The sequence below is a fragment of the Bufo gargarizans genome, chromosome 11 (assembly GCF_014858855.1).
Source record: "Bufo gargarizans isolate SCDJY-AF-19 chromosome 11, ASM1485885v1, whole genome shotgun sequence".
NCBI lineage: Eukaryota > Metazoa > Chordata > Amphibia > Anura > Bufonidae > Bufo > Bufo gargarizans.
Window position 1 is genome coordinate 25,898,852 of NC_058090.1, and position 16,047 is coordinate 25,914,898.

At 48.0% G+C, this 16,047-nt stretch overlaps 2 protein-coding genes across 5 annotated transcripts in view; one reads left to right on the forward strand and one right to left on the reverse strand.

Annotated features, from left to right (window-relative positions):
• FOXN3 (forkhead box N3) overlaps positions 1-16,047 on the forward strand; it is a 141,465-nt gene that overhangs the window by 105,992 nt on the left and 19,426 nt on the right. The gene's annotated exons all lie outside the window — the stretch shown is intronic.
• LOC122922247 lies at positions 988-5,994 on the reverse strand. The gene is made up of 2 exons (XM_044272816.1): positions 3,497-5,994; positions 988-3,438 (listed from the first exon to the last, which is right to left on the reverse strand). The coding sequence occupies exons 1-2, from the start codon at positions 5,377-5,379 to the stop codon at positions 1,590-1,592; spliced, it is 3,732 nt and encodes a 1,243-aa protein (XP_044128751.1). The 5' UTR covers positions 5,380-5,994; the 3' UTR covers positions 988-1,589.

A 16,047-nucleotide genomic window follows, 5' to 3' on the forward strand; every position in this document is an offset into this window, starting at 1 on the left:
TAACAGCCCTTTAATACGTCCTGTCAAATTTAGAGATTCAAGGGGTATTCTGGATGCGTCCTCCATCCACTGGATAACTATTAGATGGGTCGGGGTCTGACTTCTGGGACCCTCTTTATCATGACAGTGGGAGCCCCGGAAATGGAGCATGCCCTCTGCCACTCATCTCTGCTTACACTTGGCGAATGAATGGAACGTGTGCATACCTGACCTGCTACTCCATTCATTACAATGGTCCCTGCAGGGTCCTGGTCAGACCCCCACCTATCTAACAGTTATAACTTGATGTCACCGGAATACCCCTTTAATGTAGAATACACGACCTGTGCACCGGCCTCGTCTTCGTGTCACCTGCATTGGGAGCAGGGGGTAAACAATTCAGTCCTGTGCCTGGACTTGCATGGAGCCAAACCGGTTTTTGTCGTCTTCCCTCCAACCCAGCTGTTGAAAGATGCCCCTGGTTATATGGGAAGAATTACCGTCCCCCACCCTACTGTACTGCTGTAGATGACAGCAATGTCCACAAAGCATGTTACATGAGGGGCACAAGTGCGGGATCAAGGCTGATTGAGGGTTGTGATAATTTGTATCTAGCCATATGTGATCGTATTGGACTTCATCTTAACCCAAAAGTAATTGCTAAGATTTCCCAGCATTTCCTGCTTGTTCAGTGTCTGCAAAGAACTTGCTCTGGTTGATCTGCATTCTGGGAAGTGTCATCTTTACTCCAGGCTGTGTGCAGTCATCTGATGTAGGAAAAACTGTGACACAGTAACTCCACCAGCAGAATAGTGAGTGCAGCTCTGGAGTATAATACAGGATGTAACTATGGATCTGTACAGGATAAGTGATGTATGTACACAGTGACTCCACCAGCAGAATAGTGATTGCAGCTCTGGGGTATAATACAGGATGTAACTAAATGATTTTCCTATTTCATGACGTAAAGTCATAGTTTTATTAAAGACACGGAGGCGAGTATTGCTATCTCCTTCTTTACTTCCACCAATAGCAGCAAAGGAAAAATTAACATAATCAAAACAACTAAGGACCCTCCCCTAACAGATCCTATAATAAGCAGTGTCCTCTTCATAACTTCCTCTTTCTTTGAATCCACGACACCAACCGCCAACCATAACTGAAAACGAATCGAACTGGAAACCGGAACCGACACGGCCCCTTCTGGTCCCTCCGACTGAAGAACTCAAGCCAACATGGCTAACATCTCAGGAAACCCGGAACAACACGGAACGCCATCTGCCAAGGAGCTCTCAACCTGAAACAGAACAAATAATATAGCCAGTGTAAGCACATGGGTACGAAATGCGCAATCTCGACCCTATAACGGTCGCACATCAAAAAGGTCGCTGAAACAACCATAATAAAACTGAACGGCCAAACGTCATAAATAACAATAAAAGACAGTCAAACAGTCAATAACAATAATGCCATAACAATAGGGGGGGCAAGAGAAAACCTAGGGCGGGCAATACTCGCCTCCGTGTCTTTAATAAAACTATGACTTTACGTCATGAAATAGGAAAATCATTTAGTTTTACAGCAAGACACGGAGGCTTCGTATTGCAAGTTCAAAGCTGCTCAATAATAGCTGAAAACACGTGAGTAGGAGGACGGAAATAAAATTCTGTGAACGTCGTGGCCCTAGACCAGTCAGCCAGACGCAGAATGTCCTCCAAACGAGCCCCCGAAACTGCCAGGGCAGTAGCAGCCGCGCCCCTGGCCGAGTGAGCGGTAAAGATCGTCGTATCAATCCCGGAAAGGGACATGACCCACTTCATCCATCGCGCCAAAGTAGGACTGGTCACCGGGCCAAAGGGATGGCGAATAGAGAGGAAAAGCTGCGGAGTGTCCGCAGAACGGTGAGACCGAGTGCGCAACTCATACTCCCGCAGGCACACTACAGGACAGAGCGCCGGAGAAGACGGAAAACTGGGATAGGACACCGACCGAATATTGGTCTTGGTACGCCGTGTGATGTTAAAAGTAACACCCTCGGGCGTAAAGGACCTGGCATCATGATCCAGAGCCCTAACATCTGAGACCCTCTTACAGGAAATCAGGCAAAAAAGAGTCAGCAATTTGGCCGAAAGCTGACGGAGGGAAAGAGACGCGTTGTCGGGCCAGGAAGAGAGAAAAGACAGGACCAGGGAGACATCCCACGTAGCGGTGAAACGCGGCCGAGGAGGCCGAGCCAAACGCGAGCCACGTAAAAGCCGAGACACCAAAGGGTGTTGACCAGCAGGAACGCCATCAAAACCCTGATGAGTCGAGGAAATCGCAGAACCGAACAAATTGATGGTCCGATAAGCTTTCCCTGCTTCAAAAAGAGACGTCAGGAATTGCAATAAATGGGTCACAGACGCCGAAACGGGATCCAGGTCCCGTTCCATGCACCAGCCAACCCAAGATCTCCAAGCTGCCCGGTAAGATTTTCGGGTGCCGGGAGCCCAAGCGTTGTCCAGGAGGCGTCTAGTTGCCTCCGAAACTCCCTCGACCTCGCCTGGAGTCCTGAGATTCGGCACGCCAGAAGTTGAAGGGAGCCGTCGACCAGGAGAGGATGTGGGGCACCCAGCGGGTCCTGGAGGAGATCCGTCCGCGTCGGGAGTAGGAGAGGCACATCCACCAGGAGTTCCAGGATAATCGGGTACCAGGCTTGAGACGGGTACTAGATGATTGACGTATCGGACCGCCGACACGTTGTCCATGCGTAGACGGATGCATGCATGAGCAATGCCCTTGGTGAAACTCCTGATGGCAAACGAACCCGCTAGAAGTTCCAGAGCGTTGATGTGAAAACGGGTCTCGGACTCCGACCATCGACCGCCAGTGGAGATACCCTCGCAGTGGGCCCCCCAGCCCTGGAGACTCGCGTCCGATTCCACCGTGAATTCCGGTTGGAATCCGAAAATTGCTCTGCCATTCCAGGCCTCCAAGTTGCTCAACCACCAACGGAGTTCCTCCTGAGCTTCCTGATCCAGAATCACCGCGTCTGCAAATGAGGCCCCGGCACGGAGGTGGGCGATCTTCAGACGCTGTAAAGCCCGATAATGGAGTGGAGCGGGAAAGACTGCCTGGATAGAGGAGGCTAATAGCCCAATGATGCGAGCCAGATGGCGTAGAGATAGGGAGGGAGTCGAGAGAGCATGTCTCAACTCCTTGCGTATAGTCCGCAACTTCTCCGCAGGAAGACTGAGGGATTCCGCGACAGAGTCCACCGTGAAGCCCAGAAACTCCATACGCCGAGACGGCGTGAGACAGGATTTCCCGAGATTGAGTAGAAAACCCAGACTCGTCAGCAGATCCGAGGTCCACTGGAGGTGTTGTAGCAGAGACTGCCGATCCTGGTGCATAATGAGGATGTCGTCCAAGTATATGACAAGACGCACCCCCCGACTCCGCAGCCAGGCCATGACTGGGCGCAGTAACTTGGTGAAGCACCAAGGAGCCGAGGAAAGGCCGAACGGAAGGCAAGTGAAGCGCCACACTTCGCCCTTCCACAGGAAGCGAAGAAGGTCCCTGGAGGAGGAGGCCACCGGAACCGTCAGATAGGCATCTTTGAGATCCAGCTTCACCATCCAGTCCCCTGGAATCAGCAAGTCCCGAAGGAGGTGAATCCCCTCCATCTTGAAGTGGCGGTAGCGCACCACAGAGTTCAGAGCCCGGAGATTTATGACCGGACGGAATTGACCCCCTTTTTTCTGAACTAGAAAAATGTGGCTGAGAACGCCCCATCGGGTAGGAGGGGCCCTTTCTATCGCACCCTTGTGCAAGAGGGAAAAAAGTTCTATGTCCACTAGCTCCCTGTCCGGTAGCGCCAGGGGCGGGGGAGAAAGGACGAAATCTGGGGAACCCGTAAGTTCTATGTGGAACCCCTGCACAGTGGTCAGCACCCATGGGTCTGATGTGATTTTGGACCAAACGTGGGAACATAGACGGAGTCTGCCCCCTACGCGAGGGGTGGAAGAAGTCCCCACTGGGGAAAAACTTACCGAAAGATTTTCTGTAGCTCGGATTCCCTCTGACCGACCTGGAACGCCATTGGCCGCCTCTGGCCGGGAAGAATGAGGGGGGATTCCTTTGGTCCTGGAAAGGAGGCCTCTGGTTGAAGGAGCCTCTGCCCGAGCTGCGGGCTTGATAACTGGAGCGGCCGGACAGACGGCCCCTACCACTGCCGGCCCTAGTGGAGACCCGTCCCTGAAATACCCTTTTCATGGATGACTGGGCCTTGTCCAAAGCTGTAAATGCTCCAACGTACCTGCTGAGGTCCTTAATGAAGGAATCCCCGAACAGTTGACCCTGAGCCTCCTTCCCTGTCTCAGTGAGGGCCAAGTTGGCCAATTTTGGGTCGATTTTAAAAAGGATGTCTTTACGCCTTTCAATGGACAGGGAGGAGTTAGTGCTGCCCGCAATGCAAATGGCTCTTTGAATCCAGCCAGTAAGCTCCTCCGGGTCAACCGGAGAGCCGTCCACTTTGGCCGATTCGGCCATCTCGAAAATTTTGGCAAGGGGGCCAAAAATGTCGAGGAGCTTGTCCTGACAACTCTTAATAGCGGAATCAAGCCCCTTACGGGGATTCCAGCCGGTTTTGGCCAAAAACTGCGTCATCTTTTGATCCACAGCTGGCGTTTCGCAGACCTTGTTTGGGATTAATGGCATGGGGCATTCCGCACGGAGCTTACTGCGCGCCTCTTTGCTAAGAGGACGGCGCACCCAATGCTCCAGGTAGTCGCTCACATGAGCTACAGGCATCCACTCCGCCGACCTAGGGTGGTGGAGGGCATCAGGGTCAAATAATGGGTTGCCAGAGGGATCCACCAGGCTAGAAGCCGTGTTGGGGGCAGAGGTGGATGCGCCCACGGACCCAGATGTGGAAGGCCTAGGGCCTGAGGTACCTGGAAACTCCTGTTCCGTTTCCAACTCTCCATCAGAGTGGTCATCTGCCTCCGCATAAGCCTCCATGTCAGATTCGTTATCAGAATCTATATCATAAGTTAGTGCTCTAGCACTTTTCCACGTTCGCGCCCTTTCTGCCTGGCGCGGCAAGGCTCTTTTGCGCGATCTAAGCGCGCTATCCTGGGTGGCTTGGATCACACCAATCAAATTCTCCTGGGCAGGAGGTTCAATGGCAGGCTGCGGGTTAGTGGGTGCAGGCATTAAATTAGAGGGGCCCGGAGCATGGGCAGATAAGGCCTGAGAAATGGTCTGAGAGATCATTGAGGACATGGAGCCCATGGCCTCTATAATGGCACTAGACACTGAGCGTTGTAGCTCCAGGGCCTGTGTGCTCATGGCTGGCAAACCGGGATCCCCCGATGGTGGGGGGGGATTAGGCCCAGAGGGGGATCGGTCTGAGGACATGATCTCGATTATATTGCTGGTAATATTATCAGAATAATCGATGGGATTCCCTACTGTACCCAGACTAATAGTGCCTAAACTGTGGCCGAAGGAACTAACCTAAGCAGGGGTTAATCACCCCAAGCGCCGCAGAGAGGTAGGAGCCGATCCGGAGATGTGAGGAGCAGTGAGGCAACTGATGAGCGCTCCGAAATCCCGCGAGAGGACGGGCGGGAGCTCCCCAAGATGGCCGCCGAGATCTCGGAGCCGCGGGAAGCCAAGGGAAGCGCCGCTGAAAACTATGCCGTCGGAGGCCAGCAGGGAGAAAGCGGAGCGGCGCCAAGGTAGGGGGAGAGGAGGGGGGACAAAAACGAAACCCCACCAGTAAAAGGACTGGGAAACAGCGTCGATGATAAGGCCGAGGGGAAAGAGAGGGGGGGGAAACGAACCCCAGCAGAAGACCGCAATAGGTGCACAGAGGATGCAGCAATACAGCGCAAAATTCCCACAATTGAAGGGAAAAGGGGGAACCCTGTAACAGATCAGCACAGAATATATATATACTCGGCCAGCATTAAAATACTATGCAAAACCTAAATTGCTTTCAATCTAAAATCACATAACCGAATAAATATAGACAACTTATCTTTGGTGGAGCAGCAAAGAAAGAGGAAGTTATGAAGAGGACACTGCTTATTATAGGATCTGTTAGGGGAGGGTCCTTAGTTGTTTTGATTATGTTAATTTTTCCTTTGCTGCTATTGGTGGAAGTAAAGAAGGAGATAGCAATACGAAGCCTCCGTGTCTTGCTGTAAAACTCAGGATCTGTACAGGATAAGTGATGTATGTACACAGTGACTCCACCAGCAGAATAGTGAGTGCAGCTCTGGAGTATAATACAGGATGTAACTCAGGATCAGTACAGGATAAGTGATGTATGTACACAGGGACTCCACCAGCAGAATAGTGAGTGCAGCTCTGGGGGTATAATACAGGATGTAACTCAGGATCAGTACAGGATAAGTAATGTATGTACACAGTGACTCCACCAGCAGAATAGTGAGTGCAGCTCTGGAGTATAATACAGGATGTAACTCAGGATCAGTACAGGATAAGTAATGTATGTACACAGTGACTCCACCAGCAGAATAGTGAGTGCAGCTCTGAAGTGTAATACAGGATGCAACTCAATATTGGTAGTAGATAATTTATAAGTATGTTGGTGGCTCCAGCTTATTAAAGGAAACCTGTCACCATGATTTTGCGCATAGAGCTGGGGACATGGGCTGCTAGATGGCCGGAGATGAGTCAAGCGGAAAGGAGCCCAGCACCGCCCCGCGTCCTCCGAATCTCCTCCTTGCTGGCTGACGTCACTGAGCTGGAGTGCCAAAATCTCGCGATGCGCGAGCTAGCGCATGCGAAGTGTCTGCATCATGTTAATTCCCTGTGCTGGCATCAGCACAGGGAACGAACTGCGCATGCGCTAGCTCGCGCATCGCGAGATTTCGGCGCTCCAGCTCAGTGACGTCAGCCAGCAAGGAGGAGATTCGGAGGACGCGGGGCGGTGCTGGGCTCCTTTCCGCTGGACTCATCTCCGGATACAGGACACATATCAGGTAATTTGCATATCACTCAAAACTGTTTTTTAACTCAATAAAAGCGCAGAGAGCTATGGGACCTGGGTATTGCGGATGTGCTAGTGGCCATCTAGCAGCCCATGTCCCCAGCTCTATGCGCAAAATCCTGGTGACAGGTTCCCTTTTAAAGGGGTTCTCTCACTTTAGCAAATAGCATTTATTATGTAGCGAAAGGTAACACAAGGCACTTACTAATGTATTGTTATAATCCTTATAGCTTCCTTTGCTGGCTGGATTAATTTTTCTGCCACATTTATACACTGCTCGTTTCCATGGTTATGCAACCCTGTTATCCAGCAGCGGTGGCCGTGCTTGCACACTATAGGAAAAAGCAGTGGCCTAAGCCCACTCCCACGGACCCGACCACAAGAAAGGCCAGTGTTCTTTCCTATAAAGTGCAAGCATGACCACCGCTGATGGATTGCTGGTTGATCGTAACCATGGAAACAAGCAGTGAACAATGTGACGGGAAAATGAATCCAGCCAGCAAAGGAAGCAATATAGATAATAACAATACATTAGTAAGTGCCTTGTATTAACTTCCCCTACATAATAAATGCTGTTTGCTGAAGGGAGACAACCCCTTGAACTCTTCTCCTGTATGGTTGACATCAGTTGTCAGGACTTTCTGCACTATATTTTAACACTGAACCGTCCTTTATCCAGCGTTATCATTTCATCCTGGATTCCAGATTAGAGGGATTGTGCTGTAGTTGGGATTGGTTGTATAAGTGAGGGGTTTGTGATCTCGCTGATTGTTTCCTCGCCGTCAGTACATCTGACTCTGCTGCTATTTATCCAATGACTTCTCCGACTCTGACCTTGGGAAGGCGTCTATTTATAGTGGGTATGATGGCTCGTCAGGGTTTATCTTGTCGTATTCCTCCTGACAGCGGCTGCAGATGATACGCACAGCGCTCTCCCTCTGCCTGGTGCTCTATCGATCACACCGCACGTTAAGTGGGCGAGCGCTGGGAATGAGACAGGTCCCCGCGGAGGCCTCTGATACGCGATCACTAATACAATTTTAAGTGCATCAGCAGTGACTGTTCCTGCAGCTTTAACGGCCTTATCCTGTTACTGAGTGCAACCCTGGCACAATGGATCTCCCCAATTAAATTAATGGCACCCAAAAAATATTAGTCTTATATACTCTTCTGTCAAAAATAATTACTCATTTAGATCTGCATCTAGGGAAAAACTAGCTGACAACTAATATGGCTTCCATTGCAGATCCCGTAGAGGTTGTCATCCACTTTTTCCATGCGACTGGGGATTCTTCAAATTACAGATGTGGTGAGGGTCACCGCTGCAGCCAATGATTGGCTTCAGTGGTGATGTGTCCCTCCAGCTGCACATCATCAGGCAGTGAGACACACCACCGCTGAAACCAGTCATTAGTTATAGTAGCACAAGCGCCTCCGACCAAAAAATTGGCAAACAGAGCCAGAATGCCAGCGGGGAGCTGGTAAGTATGAGTCTTTCCACACTGCGGAACTGCCTAAAGGGCATCTGTCAGCAGTTTTGTACCTATGAAACTGGCTGACCTGTTGCATGTGCACTTGGCAGCTGGAGGCATCTGTGTTGGTTCCATGTTCATATGTGCCCGCATTGCTGAGAAAAATGTTTTAATATATGCAAATGAGCTCTAGGAGCAACGGGGGTGTTACCATTACACCTAGACGCTCGTCTCTCTACATCTGCCACGCCCTCTGCTCTTAGAAAGGGCATTGCGAGGGAAAATGTCATCATACCTGGCCCTGTTAATCAAAATGGAGAGGGCGCGTCAGTTGCAGAGAGAGCAGAGCCTCTGGGTGTAATGGTAACGCCCTTGTTGCTCCTACAGGCTCATTTGCATATATTAAAACTTTGTTTTTCTCAGCAATGCGGGCACATATAAACATGGGACCAACACAGATGCCTTCAGCTGCCAAGTGCACATGTAACAGGTCAGCCAGTGTCATACGGACAAAACTGCTGACAGATGCCCTTTCAAAAGGGTCCTAATTCTGGAAGATCCCTTTAAGGTCCTGATCCGCTCCTCATGGGATTTGTACGGGTTTCAGTTGTAATTGACGGATATATTCCAAGCTGCATTATACTCTGCAGTAAAGTTCATCCAAACGATCTACGGGGGGCTCCTCGAACAAGCTGCACAATGCGTTTTGGGGTCTCTTTGGTTCCATCTTCTTGGCCTAGAGACACCCTGGCGGCAATGAGAGAACATAATGTACATGTGTGTATATATAGCACTTTATAAAGCCTCTGGTTAATGGCCGATGTTGCGCTGACGCGTCCGTAATTCGCTTTCCATTAGCAGAGAGAAAAGGAGGTCATGAATGTAGAAGGGTTATTCGTTAGCCTCGGACAATAAGAGTGCCCCCCTTCCCTTCTTCCCCTGCACAATAGATGACTGTACGCCATTCACCGAGCCACTATTACAAATCCCTCTTGTCACAAGAGATCATCGTCGTACCGCTGGCGAGGGGTAGGAGTGGAGGCCGCACTCTTCTTAAACCATCATCCCAGGCCGGCTGAGCAGATTGCGAGGGGATGTCTTCCTTCCACCATTCACCTTTTGTGTTGTGTGAGGCGACTCTACCTATTGTCTGTGTGATCATTGACCCGGCTGGAATCGCTCTTAATGCAACAAGGCTGAAACGCGTTGGTTCCTTTCAAAGTGAGGCCAGAAAAATCAATGCCGCCGTGCTTGTAAAATGCATCTGTTCACTATGCACGCAGGCTGAAATCTGCCAAACTGCTCAGGTTGTACCTCTCCCCTCCCCCCAAGATTCCTCCGCAGCCTCCAGAACTATGAACAATCACCAGCAGGTCACGTATCTGTCGCTAGGAAAGCTGGGTGACTCTCAGAAGGAAGCATGCCTGCAGGAAAGCTGAGTAGCGACCATTGTGGATAGACCAGGCCATTGCAGAATCCTAGGTCACCCTGACATTGGGTGACTATACAGCGTCTCTGCAGTTAGAATATACAATGTAGCAACTGTATCATTTTGGTTATCAAAAGTTCTTTAGTATTTTTGTTATTTGTTGAACCTCCCAGGAGAATAACCCCCATCGCTGCACACTCAACTTTTGCTCATCGCCATCTTTCTGCTTCACTTTCATTTTCAGCCGAGCAGGATAACAGACGGTTCCAGGAATGGGGCAGGGCCGGCTTATCCGTTGGACTGTGTTCTGTTGATATTGTGTCCATGGCAGTTGAGTCGTTTGTTGCCGTGGTGATGAACTCGTTCTGCAGGTTGTTACACTACACCCAGCTTAGTCATTTCGGGCAGACAGTGTGCACAACGCCGAGCCCTGCCGGCGACAACTGCTGGATATAGCTACTAGAGTCAGCCAAAGGGAATGATAGGCGGCGTTCTCAGTGATGTCACCGCTGATCTCTAGTGAATGGATAGGCTGCATTCTCAGTGATGTCACCGCTGATCTCTAGTGAATGGATAGGCTGCATTCTCAGTGATGTCACCGCTGATCTCTAGTGAATGGATAGGCTGCATTCTCAGTGATGTCACCGCTGATCTCTAGTGAATGGATAGGCTGCATTCTCAGTGATGTCACCGCTGATCTCTAGTGAATGGATAGGCTGCATTCTCAGTGATGTCACCGCTGATCTCTAGTGATCTCATTAGCTTGCTGAGCCCTGGTTCCCTCTCATTAGTAGACATGTGCTGTCTGTCTCTGCAGTTTATAGGATGTGCAGAGATATATAAAAAATGTTAGTGGTTACCATAGAAACAGGGTGCCGGCAGGAAGAAGCTTTTTTTTTTTTTTTTTCTTTTTTCTCACTGGTCATTCTCCAGAATGGAAACTTACAAGTCACAAATATTCACGAGGCCGAAGGAAAAGTCATTATTAGCCGCGATGACTCTCATGACGCTGGAGTCTGAATCTATTTTTCCTCTTATCCTACAAATTCCAGTTCTCCCAGCAGAAATTCCGACTCTTGCAAGAAAAGTTTCAGTAACCGCAGATGATGCAAATTAAATTTTTTCCCTTCTTTCCCAGTTTCCAAAATATTTATATTTAAAGGTGTATATATTTTTTTCCTGCGTTGCGTCCTCTTCTATGGATCTGCTTTTGTCATCGGCTTACTAATGATCTTATGAATTGCGCTTGGGCAGGGTGGGGTGAGCGTTTATGTTTTGTTCTTTTTTTTTTTTTCCCCCTTTTTTTTTTTTCTGTTTTGTACTTTTGACTTGTAAGCAAACACTGCGCCCGGAGAGATCCTGTAATCATCGCAGCCTGCAGAGATGAAAGGCGCTCGCTTAAACTCGGCAAACACCATTTGTTGACATCAAAGTTTGCGTTCTTTACGAGGAGGGAACGAATCAAAGGCGAGAAGAGCGCACTGTCCAGGCTTCGCGCGCGCAGCGGGGAGGGCTGTATCTTCTCTTAGTGATAATTGAGAGGCGAGCGCAGGAGCTCACTATGCGACAAGGCTGCTTTTCCCCGAGCGACTCGCAACCCTGAATGAATTTGTTACGGTGGAATTTTTTTTTATTTTTTTTATTTTTTTGGGTGTCATGGTTGTCAAGGCAACCATGGAAATAACTAAGGACATGTTTTCCCCTTGAGCGTTGCATTTATTTTTTTTGTATTTTTTTTATATAATCATCCTCTAGTTACGCCTATCTTTGCTAAGGATAAGCGTTGTTCTCCGATTTTTACACGGGAACAGTGAAGACGGCCTCGGGCTGCTGCTGCTTTGCTGTTCAGAGTCATCGGAGACCTGGGAAACACTAAGGGGCCCGAGGGCCAAAAGGAAATGTGATCTCTTTGATGACCTCAGTCATCAGGAATACTGTTGTAGAAGAGCGCCCCCAGGTGGCCTGGTGTTCCTGAAAAAGAACAGTAAGAGAATAAAAAGGGCCTTTACTTCCTAAAGCGTCCTGCTGTCCTAATGACAATGCCTCCATTGAGGATCATTCTGCCCCCCAGTGGTCATAGGCGGTATAGGCTAATATGATCTATATTCTATATGGCATGCGGTTATAATCTGGGTGCCTCCATCCGTTTACGTTTTTTTGTGGGTGTGCCTCCTCTCTGCTGTTCTGAAAAGTTACTAGGGATACATTGTAATAATCGTCGTTTCCTCCTTTGAGTCGTCAGGAAACCACATGACTCAAGTCTCCCACTCCACTCAGAATTTCCTCTGATCTCAGAGCAGAGGAGGGGGGGGGGGGGCTCAGCAGGCCTTAAACCTCATCTTTCGCCGCCTCTTACCTGCATTATTAAAACTAGTTTAGGTGGAGTGGCCCTTTAAGAATAGCCAACAGTCTGTATAATTGCAGTCAGCACAGGCCGGAGACTGGTGCCTCACGTAGAGGAGAGGCGTCTGGACTGTGCAGCCTCCTCGGGGGGTTAACGTGGAGTTCGGGAGCGCAGCCGACTCCAGGATTATATTATGTGGAAGGAATGTGTCTTGTCCTGTGTTGAAATTTGAGTGCTGATGTAATGATGTCCTTGTTGTAACCCCTCGCTGCTCGGGGAGCACTTCTTACCCCTCTCCTACAAATCCACATGTAATCATACTAAATTTGGGGAACTTTATGGCACCGTCCAAATTCTCACCTGGAATTTCAAGTCCTTGAATCATCATCTTCCCTTCCACAGGAGAAAGTTGCCATTTTAGGTGGCAAAGCTGGGTGACCGTTATGGTAGTGTGATTTACCATCCAGGGTTCTGGGAATGCTGGGTGAGCATGCAACTGTGATCTGTAATGGTGGTACTGTATGGCTTTCCTGGCAGCAAATTCTTCAAGAGCCATAACTGCGCAGGTGAAAGCGCCCTTACTGCGTTCTGTGCCATGGACACTTAATCCATGTGTCTGCTCTTATTCTGTATATAGGGACACTGCACAGTACCACTTCTCTGTCCTGTATACTGGGTATAATCCTCAGTATCTGCTCTTATTCTGTATGTATGGACACTGCACAGTACCACTTCTCTGTCCTGTATACTGGGTGTAATCCTCAGTATCTGCTCTTATTCTGTATATATGGACACTGCACAGTACCACTTCTCTGTCCTGTATACTGGGTGTAATCCTTAGTATCTGCTCTTATTCTGTATATATAGACACTGCACAGTACCACTTCTCTGTCCTGTATACTGGGTGTAATCCTCAGTATCTGCTCTTATTCTGTATATATGGACACTGCACAGTACCACTTCTCTGTCCTGTATACTGGGTGTAATCCTCAGTATCTGCTCTTATTCTGTATATATGGACACTGCACAGTACCACTTCTCTGTCCTGTATACTGGGTGTAATCCTCAGTATCTGCTCTTATCCTGTATATATGGACACTGCACAGTACCACTTCTCTGTCCTGTATACTGGGTGTAATCCTCAGTATCTGCTCTTATTCTGTATATATGGACACTGCACAGTACCACTTCTCTGTCCTGTATACTGGGTGTAATCCTCAGTATCTGCTCTTATTCTGTATATATGGACACTGCACAGTACCACTTCTCTGTCCTGTATACTGGGTGTAATCCTCAGTATCTGCTCTTATTCTGTATATATGGACACTGCACAGTACCACTTCTCTGTCCTGTATACTGGGTGTAATCCTCAGTATCTGCTCTTATTCTGTATATATGGACACTGCACAGTACCACTTCTCTGTCCTGTATACTGGGTGTAATCCTCAGTATCTGCTCTTATTCTGTATATATAGACACTGCACAGTACCGCTTCTCCTGTATACTGGGTGTAATCCTCAGTATCTGCTCTTATTCTGTATATATACACTGCACAGTACCACTTCTCTGTCCTGTATACTGGGTGTAATCCTCAGTATCTGCTCTTATTCTGTATATATACACTGCACAGTACCACTTCTCTGTCCTGTATACTGGGTGTAATCCTCAGTATCTGCTCTTATCCTGTATATATGGACACTGCACAGTACCACTTCTCCTGTCCTGTATACTGGGTGTAATCCTCAGTATCTGCTCTTATTCTGTATATATATACACTGCACAGTACCACTTCTCTGTCCTGTATACTGGGTGTAATCCTCAGTATCTGCTCTTATTCTGTATATATAGACACTGCACAGTACCACTTCTCTGTCCTGTATACTGGGTGTAATCCTCAGTATCTGCTCTTATTCTGTATATATGGACACTGCACAGTACCGCTTCTCTGTCCTGTATACTGGGTGTAATCCTCAGTATCTGCTCTTATTCTGTATATATAGACACTGCACAGTACCGCTTCTCCTGTCCTGTATACTGGGTGTAATCCTCAGTATCTGCTCTTATTCTGTATATATATACACTGCACAGTACCACTTCTCTGTCCTGTATACTGGGTGTAATCCTCAGTATCTGCTCTTATTCTGTATATATATACACTGCACAGTACCACTTCTCTGTCCTGTATACTGGGTGTAATCCTCAGTATCTGCTCTTATTCTGTATATATAGACACTGCACAGTACCGCTTCTCCTGTCCTGTATACTGGGTGTAATCCTCAGTATCTGCTCTTATTCTGTATATATATACACTGCACAGTACCACTTCTCTGTCCTGTATACTGGGTGTAATCCTCAGTATCTGCTCTTATTCTGTATATATAGACACTGCACAGTACCACTTCTCTGTCCTGTATACTGGGTGTAATCCTCAGTATCTGCTCTTATTCTGTATATATGGACACTGCACAGTACCACTTCTCTGTCCTGTATACTGGGTGTAATTCTCAGTATCTGCTCTTCTCCTGTATATATGGACACTGCACAGTACCACTTCTCTGTCCTGTATACTGGGTGTAATTCTCAGTATCTGCTCTTATCCTGTATATATACACTGCACAGTACCACTTCTCTGTCCTGTATACTGGGTGTAATCCTCAGTATCTGCTCTTAGTGTGTGTGTGTATGTATGTATGTGTATGTGTGTGTATATATATATATATATATATATATATATTTATATATATATATTTATATATATATATATATATATATATATATATATATATATATATATATACAGTACAGACCAAAAGTTTGGACACACCTTCTCATTCAAAGAGTTTTCTTTATTTTCATGACTATGAAAATTGTAGATTAACACTGAAGGCATCAAAACTATGAATGAACACATGTGGAATTATATACATAACAAAAAAGTGTGAAAGGACTGAAAATATGTCATATTCTAGGTTCTTCAAAGTAGCCACCTTTTGCTTTGATTACTGCTTTGCACACTCTTGGCATTCTCTTGATGAGCTTCAATAGGTAGTCACCTGAAATGGTCTTCCAACAGTCTTGAAGGAGTTCCCAGAGATGCTTAGCACTTGTTGGCCCTTTTGCCTTCACTCTGCGGTCCAGCTCACCCCAAACCATCTCTATTGGGTTCAGGTCCGGTGACTGTGGCGGCCAGGTCATCTGGCGCAGCACCCCATCACTCTCCTTCATGGTCAAATAGCCCTTACACAGCCTGGAGGTGTGTTTGGGGTCATTGTCCTGTTGAAAAATAAATGATGGTCCAACTAAACGCAAACCGGATGGAATAGCATGCCGCTGCAAGATGCTGTGGTAGCCATGCTGGTTCAGTATGCCTTCAATTTTGAATAAATCCCCAACAGTGTCACCAGCAAAGCACCCCCACACCATCACACCTCCTCCTCCATGCTTCACGGTGGGAACCAGGCACGTAGAGTCCATCCGTTCACCTTTTCTGCGTCGCACAAAGACACGGTGGTTGGAACCAAAGATCTCAAATTTGGACTCATCAGACCAAAGCATAGATTTCCACTGGTCTAATGTCCATTCCTTGTGTTCTTTAGCCCAAACAAGTCTCTTCTGCTTGTTGCCTGTCCTTAGCAGTGGTTTCCTAGCAGATATTCTACCATGAAGGCCTGATTCACACAGTCTCCTCTTAACAGTTGTTCTAGAGATGTGTCTGCTGCTAGAACTCTGTGTGGCATTGACCTGGTCTCTAATCTGAGCTGCTGTTAACCTGCGATTTATGAGGCTGGTGACTCGGATGAACTTATCCTCCGCAGCAGAG

Excerpts from the sequence above, each read along its gene's own strand:
- LOC122922247 (XM_044272816.1), bottom strand. The coding sequence starts at position 5,379 with ATGTCCTCAGACCGATCCCCCTCTGGGCCTAATCCCCCCCCACCATCG. Across the intron at positions 3,439-3,496 it reads GAAGGGCGAAGTGTGGCGCT|CCCAGTCATGGCCTGGCTGC; the intron begins TCACTTGCCTTC and ends CAAGTTACTGCG.